This window comes from Crocodylus siamensis, chromosome 4, assembly GCF_052110815.1.
Source record: "Crocodylus siamensis isolate JL-2025a chromosome 4, ASM5211081v1, whole genome shotgun sequence".
NCBI lineage: Eukaryota > Metazoa > Chordata > Crocodylia > Crocodylidae > Crocodylus > Crocodylus siamensis.
Window position 1 is genome coordinate 94,551,389 of NC_143398.1, and position 14,976 is coordinate 94,566,364.

Sequence of the window (14,976 nt, forward strand, 5' to 3'; positions counted from 1 at the left end):
AAATGATAGCTTTTCTCATGCAAAAATTGTGGTCCTGTTGTTAATCCTAGATCTGCCTGACTGTAATCCTATACCTCAGCACTTGTGATCCTGCTCCAGAGCTGCCATTCAGTACAGGGAGATTCTACAGCTGTGAAAGTCCGCATGAGTGGTCTTCCTCCATGTCTGCCTGTAGCCTGTGTTATCTGTTTAGCAAACTACATTATTATTTTCTGAGGATGACAAGTCACTGCTAAAAGGCAAGACACTCTATCTTATCTCTTATCTGCTTCCCAGACCTAAAGTTAGAATTCCATTGATGCCAATATTTAGTATGGGCCATCATTCTGAGTAGATCTGTGACTGCACAAGAAGGCATCACTGGCTGGAACCCCAACCTGAAATGGCATGGTGCAAGCAGTTAGGTTGATCCTACTCTTGCAAACCCACCTAGAAAGAACAGGCATTTTCCACAGAATGTGCCACAAAAGATTTCAAAGAATGGTTAAAAGCATTGCGGTGCTAAGAATCAAGACAGGTGCCTCCAGGAAATCTAGCACCTCAGTTTAGTGTAGAGCCACCATGAATTCAGTAACTACAATGTGGCTCAAGCTACTATGTGCAGTACAAAAAGATATGTATAAAAGATACCACCCTAAGAAATCCTGGCCTCACCTCTTTCTGGATCATCACAGCTCCAACATCTCTATCACTACCTATATGCAAGACAGATGTGTGTGAGTTAAATGGGATTAAGCAGAAAAACTAAAGGGTAATAATTTAACTCTGCAGTGAGGACACAGTCTAAGGTGATTTGCAAGATCTAATGCAGGTTTTATCACTGGTATCCAGATTCTGTTTCCCATTCAACAAGTGGCCTTTCTAATACAACTTTCTGCAGAAAATATTACTGGCATCAACATATTCTAGCATGCATTTGGTATAACTTCCCTGCAGTTGTGAATAATACAATGTGCTATTGTTCCCTGTCAACCTTGGTACAAATACTGTAGTATTGTTTTTTGAATTGGAACATGTTGCTACCATTCATGTAGGAGAGTGTGTTTCATGGCTCTTCGGTTAGCACTACTTTCTCCTGTGGCTCCCTAATCACTGATATAAATTGTCATGATATTGGCAAGTTAATATATACCTTTCTTTTATGTCCTTCCTTAAGTACATGCTGGCAGCATGGGGGTGTCAAACATACAACTTCAAGGGACTCCTGGAGGAGCTGGAAATTTGGAGGCAGGATGAGCAGTGGCAGTGATTCAACACAGGGTTCACATCACCATTGGGAATCATGCATAAAATAACATTTGAACCATAAAGGTTAAACTGGGCTAGCTTCACACCAACTGGGCATCCCAGTTTTCTTTGAAGACTGATACCTGATGTTACAGAATTGCCGTTCTCATGTAAAAAATGTTTTAGTTTAGTAAATTAATTCTGAGGCCTTATAGACTAAGACAGCTAGCTATATCTCCAGACAGCTTGAAATCATATCTCTAACCAGAATGGGGATTCATTGCCATTCTTGTGGTAAAAAAAATCTGTGGATTTACGTTTCTGCGTAAACACACTTACCTTATTAGGGGCAACTCATGTAGATCTCTATTTAAAGGACTATTTATATGCAGAGCTGGAAAGAATAATATTCTAGGAGAAAATCAGAGCCATGACTTCAAGTATATCTTTTCTTTGAAGGTAATTAAGTTTTAGGTACTTTCAGACAAGGGGAACAAACAATTTAAAAATATGCTAATTATGGAATTCTTGGCCCTTCCTCTAAAATATCAGGCAGTCACTCCTAGGAACAGCACTCCGGAGTATCTTGAATACTGATTCTGTCTGCTACTGCAATTCCTATGTTCCTTTGACTACACTTGACTTTGCCTAGCTTGTGTGATCACATACTGAACTAAGTGTTTTTCACAATTTGCCCTAAATGTACTTGTTATCAGCATAGGTAATTTCTGCTGTGGCTTTCACACTTTGTCTAACTTGCATGGAGGACTTTTATTTCCACAGGTTAGAAAAAAACTGTTAAAAGCAATAAGGGGTCTGTCTTTATGTGTTCCCACACTGGCTTCCCTAATCAGTTGTCAAACAGTTCCAAGAGAAAACAAAATGCTATATATCAATTTATTTTTAAATCTGTTTGGGTGCTATTGTAATAAGCTGCCTTTGTAAGGTAGAAGAATTTTAAATTCAAAGAGCTTTCCTTCTTTTTCCTTATTTCTTGGGTTGAGACTCAGACAGAGGCAGTAAGTTAAGCATGTCATGTCCTTAAGCTTTCCTCATTCCTTGCCCCACATCTGAAATAAAAAAAGTGATGAAAGCAGCCCATAGGAAACTGGTATAAATTAAAATTAGAAAGAGTATTTGCATCTCTCCCAATAATTATCTGGGTGCCTCCATGAATGTAATGTCCTTAGGCCAGCTATCTAGCAATGCAGAGTTGGAATGTAAGTGGCAGTGAGAACAGTGGTGAGAGGAGATAGGGAATTGATTTTGGATAGCATTGGGTATCCAAATTAATACCTTAAGCTGAGGGCTAGTAGTTGGGGACTGACTACACTTCCTGGGGGTTTTCTGTATCCTTTGCAAAGGAAGGAGGGGATGATCTTGCCACCCTGCTAAGGGGATAAATCTTAGCTGTTTTTTGTTTTGTTTGACTTTAAATTAGGCTACCAGCTAAGTAGGGAACAGCAGGGTTGCTCTCCCAGAAGCAAAGTAGCTTGGAGAGCATGTGGTGGACTATTGTGTGCAGTTCTTAGTTTTCATCAAGTGATGATGGCCCTAGTTCTGAAGAGTGGGTTACAGTGAGACCTTAGGCAGGGGAAAATTTGAGGAATGTGGCTGAAGAATTATAAATGTGGGAAGTAACTAGGAGGAAGAGCAGTGCCCTATCTAAAAGCAAAAAATAGATGGGAAGAGTTAAAAATAGAAGCAATGTGATACAAAATGAAGACTAATAGTTTGTTGTGATAGTTCCTGCAATTAATGATGACATCTTGACAGAACAGAGGAAGCTAAAAGGAAGGGAAAGACTATTCATTAATAGGGGGACAAACTTCAAGTCAATTGCAAATAAAGGTTGCTCTACTGGGAAGGGCAGGATTTGATAGCTATTTGCCCCTTTTTAAAATCCTCTCTCATCATATCTTACAGAATGTTTTATTCTGATGAAGCAGCTAGCTGATGGAATAGGCAGGGGCGGGCAATTATTTTGGGCGGAAGGCTGTTTACTGAATTTTGGCAAGCCGTTGAGGACTGCATGGCAGGCAGCCAGGGGCAGATGAATATTAATATTCTACATTTTTTAGGGGCCTTGTGGGCCGGATAGAATGGCCTGGTGGGCTGCGTCCAGTCTGTGGACCACATTTTGCCCACACCTGGAACAGACGATGTGAGATTGTGAAGAGCTATGTAATCCACTTGATTATACTGTCCTGCTGCTGTACTTTTCCCAGCTCTATTAGTAAGCCCTGCACTGTCCTTTTTTCAACTCAGCCTTTTTTTCTTTGTAAATGCAGAGCTCTATGGCATTATTCATTCCATCTCCAACTAGCAAGCTTGGACTATCTGTGATGTTGTGATTTGTGATGCAGCCTGAATACGTGGCTAACCTTTTCCTTTCTGTGGCAGGCATGAATATTGGTTTTGGACAGGTGAAGAGGGGTATAAAGAAGTGTGTTCTGGAAGGGGAAATAAAGTAAAAAAGAGAAGTGAGCATAAATAAGAGAGAAATAATGAAGGGATGGGATTGGGGCTGGGAGAGAGGAGAGGGGGAACAAACAAGAGAAAGTATGGAAAGAGGTCAGAGGAACATGAGAATAAACACACAACCCAGGATGAGGAGAGCAAGAGCAGGGAGTTGAACAAGGGATAATTTAGGACACAAACCAGCAAAGACTTCTTTTTAAAATGAGACAGAAGGGTTTGTAAATAGAGACTAGAAAATACAGAGAGAGACTTTTGCCGAATGCTAGGACAAAATAACAGAGAATTTGAAAAGGGATAAATCCTTTGATGAACGAGGATAGCGATGTGCAAAAAAAGAAACAAAAGCCCAGGTTATTGTTTGGCTTGGAAGAAGGGAGGAGCAGGTATCCAGGGGTGGATCCACTCGCACGCTGCTTAGATTCCTGCTCCACCCAGCTGAAAACAGCTGCCTGGCAGCTGCAGCAGCATCTCCAGCCAGACAGCGCTGAGGGAACTGCTTGCCGCCACGGCTCATGAGGCTCTACCTGAGCCCTTCTAAGCTCTTCTTTCCACATGCCTTGACAATCCTCTCCTTTTTCGTAATGGTTTCCACGTCCCACCCCTCACGCTGGCCTCTGCTCTGCTCTTCTGCTGCCCGCTCGCTGCTCCTGGTGAAGGAGCTCCTTTTTCACAGCCTTGCAGACTACTTTTCAACTCATTCCAGCATCCGGAGAGTTGTTTTTGCTTCAGTCTTAAATGGAAGGAAGCAGCCCCTTTGCATCGGAGGAAGAGGGCTTCTAGTTTGTTTTTAAGTGGAGAAAAATCAACCCCACCCCCCACTTCGCGAGGCCGCGCGCGTCAGTACCGGCTCACATCCCACACGGGCTGGCGCACGAGGCCTGACCCCGCCCCTCTGATGACGTCACGCGGCGGGAGGCCCGGGGAGAACGTGAGGAGGCTGTGGCTAGTGCTCAGCACTGGGGGCGGGGTGGGTGACGTGGCAGTGCGGGTGGGGGCATGGCTATGGCGCGCGTTGGGGCGGTGTTAGGCACTTTTTGCGCCGCGGGTCCCACCGCAGTCCAGCCCGGCCCGGCCATGGCCTTGGTGGCCTCCTACGAGAGCCTGGTGCACGCCGTGTCGGGCGCCGTGGTGAGCGCGGGGAGTGACGCCGGGCCGGGCCGGGCTGCGGGAGGCGGGGGTGTCTCTCCGTCTTGGTTGCGAGCGGGGCTCCCCTCCCAGGCCAGGGAGCCCGAACGAGCCCCGCCGGCTCTGCCCCGCCCGGGTGTTGGGACAGTTGGGGTAAGCCCTGTCCGCAGATTAGCTGCGGGGAGCGGGAGGGCGCGGGCTGACATGTCCTCGTGTCCGCGCGGCGGCCTGGGGAAGGCGGCTTGGCAGGGCCTCGGGAGGGCGACAAGGCCACCCCGGCTCCCAGCGGAACCAGCCCCACAGTCGTCCCAGACAGGGCTCTGTCTAGCCCGGTCTTAATTCTCTAAAGATGGAGATCCCACCACCTGTCTGGGTACCTGTTCCAGTGCTTTACTGCCCTCCCAGTGAGAAAATTCTTCGTAATAGCCAATCTAAACTTCCCTTGCTGCAGCTTGTGATGGTTGCTCCTTGTTCTGTCATCTGCCACCGCTGGGAATAGTCCAGCTCTAGCCTCTTTCAAGCCCCTCTTCAGGCAGTTGAAGGCTGCTATTAAGGCCCCTCTGTCTTCTCTTCTACAGCCTAAATAAGCCTAGTTCCCTCAGTCTTTTGTCATAAGTTATTTGCCCCAGCCCCCTCACTGTTTTTGTTGCCCTTTACTGGACTTTCTCCAGTTTATCCATATACTTTCTGTAGTGGTGGGCCCAGAACTGGACACAGGACTTCGGATGTGGCTTTACCAGTGCTGAATAGAGGGAATAATCACTTCCCTCAATCTGCTGGTAAGGCTCCTAGCCATGCAAGCTAAGATGCTGCTACCCTTTGCATCCAGGGCACCCTCGTGGTTGAGGCAGGTTCCAGAGTCTCATCCTCTGCTTTTGTGTGGAAGAGTTTTATACAGTTCAGATACAAATGTCTGTGTTCCTGCCAACTTCTCTGAGATAAGAAGCTCTTAGCCAACTGAATAGGGACCAGGGAAACTGAGCCATGACCTGTGACCGTTGTTCTTTCCTAGAGTCCCATTATTAGCATTGGGTGTGATTGCTGGCAGGTGCATCTTCCTTGAAATGATTTTTCACAATCCCCCTTCTCTCACAGGCTGATCACAGTGATTCGGGTTGAACTGCTTATGGGATCAGAGTAGCTGCCAGGAGCTGCCTATAGGGACATACCCGGCACAGCAAAAAAGCATGAGGAGTGTTCAGACCACACCAGCAGTTCAAAGCAGCCCCTTAACTGGCTAGAGACCAGGATGAAGCTAGTTATGGAAACAAGCAACAGCCAAAGAAGAGCAATTAAAATACAGTGATGAGAAGGAAAAGCCTGGTGTTCTGGGTTTAATAGCCAAGTCTAAATTGAATATGAGGTTAAAATGATAAGAGTAAAAGCTATCAGTTTAGCTCATGCTGAATTTTTTACTACCATTCTCGACGCCATTAACTAAATCAAGCTAGGTAACTATCTGACGTTGGCCCCTTTTAATTCTCGTTTAGAGAGTGCTGGTGTGTTTGATAATATGCAACATATAGAGTTTCATAGTTTCTAGGGTCGGAAGGGACCTGAGCAGATCATCTAGTCCGACCCCCTGCCATGGCAGGAAAGAATACTGGGGTCAAATGACCCCAGCAAGAAGTTAATCCAACCTCCTCTTAAAAACCCCCAGGGTAGGAGCCAGCACCACTTCTCTTGGAAGCTGGTTCCAGATCCTAGATGCCCTAACCATGAAGTAGCACTTCCTGATATCTAGCCTAAACCTTCCCTCTGCCAGCTTGTGACTGTTATTCCTGGTCACTCCTGGCAGTGCACGGGGGAATAGTGACTCCCCCAGTGCCTGCTGGTCCCCCCTGACTAGTTTATAACAGGCCACTAGATCCCCCTCAGCCTTCTCTTTTGGAAGCTGAACAGGTTCAGGTCTCGTAGCCTCTCCTCATAGGGCCTGTCCTGCTGTCCCCTGATCATGCAAGTGGCCCTACTCTGGACCCTCTCGATGCTGTCCACATCCCTCTTGAAGTGTGGTGCCCAGAACTGGACGCAGTACTCCAGCTGCAGCCTGACCAGTGCCACATAGGGGGGGAGGATCACCTCTTTGGACCTGCTCGAGATGCATCTGTGGATGCATGACAAGGTACGGTTGGCCTTCCTGACTGCCTCCCCACACTGCCGGCCCATGTTCATCTTGGAGTCAATTATGACTCCAAGATCCTTTTCTGCCTCTGTGCTGACCAGAGGGGAGTTCCCCAACCTGTAGGTATGGTGCCGGTTGTTCCTCCCCAGGTGCATCACCTTGCACTTGTCTGTGTTGAATCCCATCCTATTCATATCCGCCCACCCTTGTAACCTGTCTAGGTCTGATTGTAGCCTGATGCTTCCTTCTAGTGTGCCCACATCCCCGTGTCATCAGCAAATTTGAACAGGGTGCTTTTTACCCCCTCGTCCAAATCGCTGATGAAGATGTCGAACAGTGCGGGCCCGAGGACCAAGCCCTGCGGAACCCCACTGCCCACATCCTTCCAGGTTGAGAAGGACCCGTCCACTGCCGCCCTCTGGGTGCGGCTCTCCAGCCAGTTGGTGACCCAATTGACTGTGTGGGCGTTGACACCACAGTCCCCCAGTTTCTTAATGAGAATGGGGTGAGAGACAGTGTCGAAAGCCTTCCGGAAGTCCAGGAGTTGTTTTTTGGAAAAACTTCAGGGAATTCTCTAGTTTGAGGCATGCTTTAATTGCAGTTGCAGTCTGATGCATATGTTGGCTATGATGTAATAAGTACCCTTTTAGGGCTGTAATTTGGATGATTCTACTTGTTTTGTTTTGCTTCTCCCTTTTTTGCATACTTTGTTGCCCATGTAAAGGAACATGTAATGTGTAACTTCCCAGACTTTTCTTTGCACACCATCAGTGCTCTTCCTGTTTCCCTGAAAGGACAGTCTCTAACTATACATTATAGTTTTTCTTTCTGACCATATGGAATGGCATAGTCTAAATTTGTTAAATCTGTCCCATTTATGACTAGTGTTGTGAAGACCTTTTACAGCCAAATTTTTTTAAATTAAAATATATTTCTATATAGAGAGAGAGAGTTCCGTGCGCACACATGCACACGCATCCCCCCCCATCAGAAGCTTTCCATGACTCATCTTAAATCCTCATTAAGAAACCCATGCTTCCCATTACAATAAATGCACCCAGTCCCCTGCATGTTCTTCCTCCACCCTCTCCTACCCAAATCGTAGTCTTCTAGTCCAAACCCCGATTTGGGGTTTACAGTCTCAGTTCATTCACTGTCACTGTTGGTGTTGCTGTCACTTCTGCTGCTGCTGATCCTGTTGTAGTCCTCAGTGTCTCTGGGTCTAGTTGCATCTCTGTCCTCTTTGTTCTGTGTGTCCACTTCCCCTCTCGAGGTATCTTTGAACAACCTACGCCAGGTGTCGCTTTTCCAGATGGAGTTGGCTATGTCATCTCCATCCTTGCTCACCGATTTCTGGTGGTAGGACTGAAATTCGTTCAGAAATATTTTAACACAGTCCATTTCTTTGAGCTCAGCATGCCTGTATACCAGGAGGTTCCTGCATTGCCACAGGGCATGCCTGACACAGGACACAAACTGGTCAAAATGCATTGTCTGGGACCCCTGCTGCTCAGTCAGGTGTCTGTACATCGCCGCTTCCCTTGTCATCAGCCTGACTCCTGTCACACTTTCAAGGAGCCGATTTACCTTTTCCCACACACCCTGGGCATATGGGCAGTGCCATAAGAGGTGGTTAATGGTCTCTGATTCTTCTTGGCAAGTTTCCTTGGGGTAATTGGGTCGAATCCCTTGTCCCTCCCTGTACCTCCAAGCCCTCACTGTGAGTATTCAGTGCGCTATCAATCAACTCAAGTCCCTGTGGTCCTCGTAGAAGATCCAGTTCCAGATGGCTTGGCAGACCTGAGAGAATGGGTGGGGAGGCAAGTTCAGGCCCCTGGGGTGAGGGAGGGAGTGGGGCAGAGGCAAGGGCAGGCACTGCACAGCCGAGGTGAGCGCAGGTCAGAGCCACAAGTGCCTCATCTGGTGGAATCGGGGGGAGGCGGAAGCAGCTCCCGATACTGGATTTACCCCTGGAGGGCATGGTGAGGGGGTGCATGTGGCCTTGGATCTGCACATGGGGTGAGGGTGAGCTGGGGCCAGTGCAGCGCTGAGCTCTTCCCGGCAGGGGACTTGGGCTGAGCTGTGCTTGGGATAGGCAGCGGTGGTGCTGGAAGGGGGTTATGGGAGGAGCTGCAGCCATGGCCGAAACTCATCGTAGCCCCCCCGCCATAGCCCCACTCCCAGTTCTGCTGCCGCTGCTCATCCTGAGCACAGGCTGGCCCAGCTCCCCCCTGGGAAAAGCCCAGCACCGTCCTGCAACCTGCAGCAGCGACCTGGGAGTGTAGGGGGCATGCCCTCAGATCGACCCATGTGCAGATTTGGGGGCACCTCCCCATGTCCTTCCGGGGTTCATGCAGTGGTGGGAGCTGCCCCCCACCCCGGTGCTCCCTGGATGAGCCGCACATGGCTCTGACTTGGCTCTGCCCCAGCTATGGAGTGCCTTCCCCTACTTCTGCCCCACTCCCTCCCTCACTGCAGGGTCCTCAATCTGTCCCATGCCCCTTCCCTCACAACAGACTTACCAGCTGGACCCGACTGCTCTCCACGCTGTCGAGGTGCAATACAGCTATGTGCACAGGGCATTTATCAGCCACACCACACTATAGGCCACATCAGCCAAAAAAACCTGATTGCTGATACAGTCAGTTTTCCTGATCTAATATGGGACCGATATATCAGTGCACCTCTAGTCTCAGGTGTTATTAGTATTATTATTGTTATCACAGAGCCCAGAGATATCTCACCACATGAGGCCTAGGTTTGAAATTTGTTGAAAGATAGGAAAACATTTGGAATCTATTCAGGAACATCCTGAAATGTTTAGGGAATGTCCTGAAATGTGTTTTGAACTTTATCCAGTGTGCATTTGTCGCAGATCTAGATATAATAAAAGGGAGGGGAAACTAAAAACTATTGGCAACATTGTTAAGATCTGAAATGAGATGTAAAATATGATATTGCTTCAAAGGAAACCTCCCTAATCCCAAACATGAAGTAACCCAGCATCTCAGAAATTAGATGAGCTAGTCCACAAATGCAATTAGCCTGTCCAAACCCTGATAACAGATAAGGAAAGCATGTAAGATGTCTTTTGTACCAAATCTGGTTGTGCCTGGTATGTTGCAATGTTTTAATTAAACAAATGAAACAATTCATAAAGTATAAGGTACATGGATGGCAGTAAGAGCGATTCATGCTTGAGGTAAGCACTTCTAATGTGTAAAAGGTTTAGGACAGAATTGCACTTTGGCTTTGTTTTAGCTCTGTACTATATCTCTGTTATCAGGTAGTTTGATCATGTGACTTTATTCAGGCTGAATAAAGACTATGCCAAGTTTCTACTGAATGTCTGTGTACTTATTTGACCCAGGTTGTTGTAGAGCCTAACCAATCCTTGAGAGCAGCAACTGTGTTCAAGGCAATTTTGAGTCGATGAAGGTTTTAAATACAGAGTGCAGACTGTGCAGGTGGTGTGCTATAACACTCTCCTTAGCAAAGTATAGCCATTGTGCCTGCTGACTTGCATTTGTCTGCCTTTTTAAAGTGAGTTGAGTTTCCACCAGTAGTTGGAACAAATCGTTTTTGGGAGTACTGTAGTACAGGTTGGGGAACTCCCCTCTTGCCAGCACGGAGACGGAAAAGGATCTTGGAGTCGTCATTGACTCCACGATGAACATGGGCCGGCAGTGTGGGGAGGCAGTCAAGAAGGCCAATCGTACCCTGTCATGCATCCACAGATGCATCTCGAGCAGGTCCAGGGAGGTGATCCTCCCCCTCTATGCGGCACTGGTCAGGCCGCAGCTGGAGTACTGCGTCCAGTTCTGGGCGCCACACTTCAAGAGGGACGTGGACAATATGGAAAGAGTTCAGAGGAGGGCCACTCGTATGATCAGGGGTCAGCAGGGCAGGCCTTATGAGGATAGGCTACGGGACCTGAACCTGTTTAGCCTCCACAAGAGAAGGCTAAGGGGGGACCTTGTGGCCTGCTACAAACTGGTCAGGGGGGATCAGCAGGTATTGGGGGAGTCCCTGTTCCCCCGTGCGCTGCCAGGAGTGACCAGGAATAACGGTCACAAACTGGCGGAGGGTAAGTTTAGATTAGATATTAGGAGGCGCTACTTCACAGTCAGGGTGGCTAGGGCCTGGAACCAGCTTCCAGGGGAAGTGGTGCAGGCTCCTAGCCTGGGGATTTTTAAAAGGAAGTTAGATGAGCACCTTGCCGGGGTCATCTGACCCCGGTGCTCTTTCCTGCTAAGGCAGGGGGTCGGACTAGATGATCTACCTAGGTCCCTTCCGACTCTAGCTACTATGAAACTATATGAAACTATGTCCAATTTGGTGCTGTACTTCAAGAATGGTTTGAACAGAGACAGAAAGAAAAATGATTAAGTAGTCTAGGAAACATGACTTACAGGAGAAGAACTGGGCTGCCTATACATGTGCTTGGAGGTGGGAGGGGGCAGTTTTAATTAGAGCAGTTCCCAGGGAGCTGCTCTAATTAAAATGCTGCAGCATCCCTGTGTATTAAGCCCCTATATGTTTAAAAATGTCCGTGGGATGCTTTATCTAAACCTGAAATGAGGTCCAGATAAAGTGCCCTGCAGCCATTTTAAAACATATGGGGCTTAATACATGTGATGCTGAGGGGATGCTCCATGTTCTAATTAGAACGTTCCAGCCAACTTAATTAATGGAGTCTGCTCCATGGCATTCTAATTAGAATACGAAGGAACATGTGTATAGGCAGCCATTGAGTCCAGAGAAGAGACGATGGGGGGGAGGTGTTTTTTAAGTCTTCAAATACATCGAAGAGTGCTGTAAAAAGGATGATGATAAACTTTTTTGTGGTTGCAGGTGATGAGATGAGAAGTAGCTGTCTTGATTTGCAGCAAGGGAAGCTGACGTTGGATATTAGGAGGAATGTTCTAATTATAAAGGTGTGTTAAGTACCTGGAATAGATTATCTAGAGAGGTTGTGAAATCTCCATCCCTGTAAGTCTTTAAGAGCAGGTTAGATAAGCAGTAGTCTTGGGTGGTTTAGCCCTGGACAGTCCTGCCTTGAGCAAGGGTTTGGACTACTAGATGACCTTGTGAGGTCCCTTTGAGCCCTAGTTTTCTTCGATTGTTCTCAGTTAAATCCACTGTCACTGTTCTCAATAAAGGCCATGGGCAGAAATTTAGTGTGCACCAAACAGGGAGTGGTTTATTTGTGTTCCTAGGCTAAGATCTTCTGTATGGGAAGAACTGACCAGTTGTCCTACAATGCGCTGAAGAAGAACTCAGCATCTCTGCTGAAGTCTAGCAGTAAGTGCCATGGAATGTGCCCTCTGGAGTACTACTGCCATGTGCAGAGGAGGGCACAATCTTTGGGGAGAAGAGCTTGCAGTGGTTTGTTTACCTCAAACAGGAGCTGTACTCAAGAAGTCCATGTGGTGAAAACACAAAATAATTCTTCGATGAGGATACTTTTTAAAAGGGAGAGAGTAATTCTGCTGCAGGGAAGATACTGGGAACTGTTATTTTATCCAGAGAAATACAAGAGAAGCCAAAGCTCTTCTAAACTATACACCTGTTTATTAGGAAGTTATCAATCAGGCAATATTTAAAAAAGTAGCTACGTACAGTAGAGAAGACACAAAAATACTCAGTACTGGGTGGTGAGGCATCACGGGCCTCAGAACCAATCCTCGGGAGGAATGTAAGTGACACACCCAGCACAGCAAAAAGGGGTGAGGGTTATTCAGGACCCCCCCAAAAAATATCATTAAGGGAGAACATATGGTAATTATTGGGATTAACATTTTTTTTCATTAGGGAACTGCTTAATTGCTATTCTTAACTAGGTAGTATCCTGCTCTTTGGGATGTAAGTATTAAAGATGTACAATTAACAATGATGTGAAATGGCACTCTAGTTGCGAAGAACATGGATTAATCTGGCAACCAATTCTATCACTCCCTCTTCACATGCAGGAGTTTTTGTATTTTTTTGGTTTTCACTTTTGTTGTTTTTTGGGGTTTTTTAATATGAAATCAGCTAAAACTCCAGTTAAAATACTGCGTACCTGCCTCTATGTCTTAACACTTACAAGAACCGTGTGAAAAAGAACTGTTGAGTTCTTGACTCTGTTGACAAATGCTGAAAATACAAGTCATCAGTTTATCCACCGGAAGACTATTCAACTAGCAGTCTAAATATAAAAATAACAAGAACCTGTGTTTAAATGATTATAGTTAAAAAGTTGTGCATTTGGAGTTAGGAAATACTAGAATTAAAGTGGTTTGTGCAGCCCTCGTTGGCTTGCAGATGTGTTACCATGTAGGGGGTAACATAACACACACAACTTCAGTAGTTCTCAAACTTCTTAGGCTCAAGGCACCCCTCCATAGCTTTCCTGAATTTTGCAGCACTATGGCTGAGAACCACGGGGTTAACACATTAAGCATTTGACCAGAATACAGTTTTGCAGTGCATTTTGAGCTTTATTCAAAGTGTATTTGTCACAGATATAGATATAATAAAAGGAACCAATCCCTTTAACTAATTAAAAACTATTGGCAACAACCTGAAGATCTGAAATGAGATAAAGAAGCTGATACTGCTTCAAAGGAAACATCCCTAATCCCAAACAAGGAGTAACCCAGCATCTCGGAGGTGTAGCTAGTTATTTCTGTGTCCTGGGCACAATGGCAGGTGGGGGCAAGAAGGGGGTTGTGCTGAGCATAAGAGAAAGGGGGTAGAGAGCTGGGCAAAGGCTTACCTGCTGCAGCATGAGCTCATCTAGGGGCTGCAGGCTCACTTCCCCACCTTCATGCATCCTCTATTGTGTTAACCCTCTCGTAGCTGCCTCCAACTTTCATGTAGACTGAAGCTGTAAAAGCCTTAATTTTGCTGCAAGACGGGAGGGAGGCTTTGAGGAGAATCCTGCCTCGGGTCTGCTCTCTGCCCAGGTCTGCTCTAGCCGAGCTAAGGGCTGCTGGAGAGTCTCTGCTGAGTACAGCCCCTTGTCTTCATTCTGGTGTCCCCTTCCCATGGTCAGTGGTTTGGGTCCTGGTTGCCTCTTTACCCTGCTGCAGCATCCCAACATTTATGACAGCTCCTAACATGCTAATAAACAAGCCCAACCACCACTACAGAACAGGGCAAGGCTAATACCTCATTTAGTACTTGTTATCTTTACAGGGTGCTCATTCCAGATCAGAAGTAAACCTACACAGGAAAGGAGGGGGGCAGGCTAGCATATGACAAGCTCTTTTCTTCTCTCCATATAAGATATAATAAAGAAGGGTGATACTAGTTATGGGATGAGCATTTGCAGTAGTTCTCAACTCTGTAGGATGCCATACTGCTGCTGTCAGGTGGAACTGCCCTGCATACCTCTGGTTCCAGGAGACATCTGCAGAGCCAGACAGGGAGCCAGCTGTGGCAAGAGGGGGGCACTCCTTGCATTAGGTTCATCTGGGTTCAGCTCTGCGTGCCTTCTGGAAAGAGGTGCACAGGGCAGCAGTGGTGAGAACCACACCTGCTGAGAACCACTGCACCAGTTTTTCCCTGTACAAATCCTCCCTCTTTCAGTGCACAGAACAGATGGAACTGCTCTTGGGATAAATTGGGATTGTGTAGTAAACAAGTGATCCCTGCTTCCTTTGCAGAAGTGGGAGAGTATGTAGAGAATGAAGTGGGTACTAGAGAAAGAGATGGTGACAGTTATGGCAGTTGCACGCTGCCTTGGAGACCTATGGAGATCGTTCCTACAGAGTGCTTGTGACGCTGAGCAAGTTGCACAAACTGGGCTTTTCATTAGTGGTTATTGATGAGATATACCTCATTTTCTGATTGCCTTACTTGAGATTCTGCGGCCTGATTTGCAGGGCACAGAGCACTTAAAACTTCAACCAAAGTCCATGGGAACTGCTTTGAATATTTAAAGGGATACACAATGTTAAGTACTATGAAAAGTCAAGTCTTGGATGCTTTCGTTTGGGCACTCAGAATTGGTGGATATGCTTGGTTGCTTGACT

The 14,976-nt window shown here is 46.6% G+C and overlaps 1 protein-coding gene across 2 annotated transcripts in view; it reads left to right on the top strand.

Moving 5' to 3' along the window:
• Window positions 1–4,705: 4,705 nt before the first annotated feature.
• The window catches only part of SLC25A17 (solute carrier family 25 member 17), a 46,160-nt gene continuing 35,889 nt past the window's right edge, over window positions 4,706–14,976 (top strand). For both annotated transcript variants that reach the window (XM_090042965.1, XM_090042964.1), the window contains exon 1: window positions 4,706–4,836. In XM_090042965.1, coding sequence (XP_089899091.1) covers window positions 4,711–4,836 — 126 coding nt within the window. In that variant the 5' untranslated portion in view covers window positions 4,706–4,710. The remainder of the gene's footprint in view (window positions 4,837–14,976) is intronic.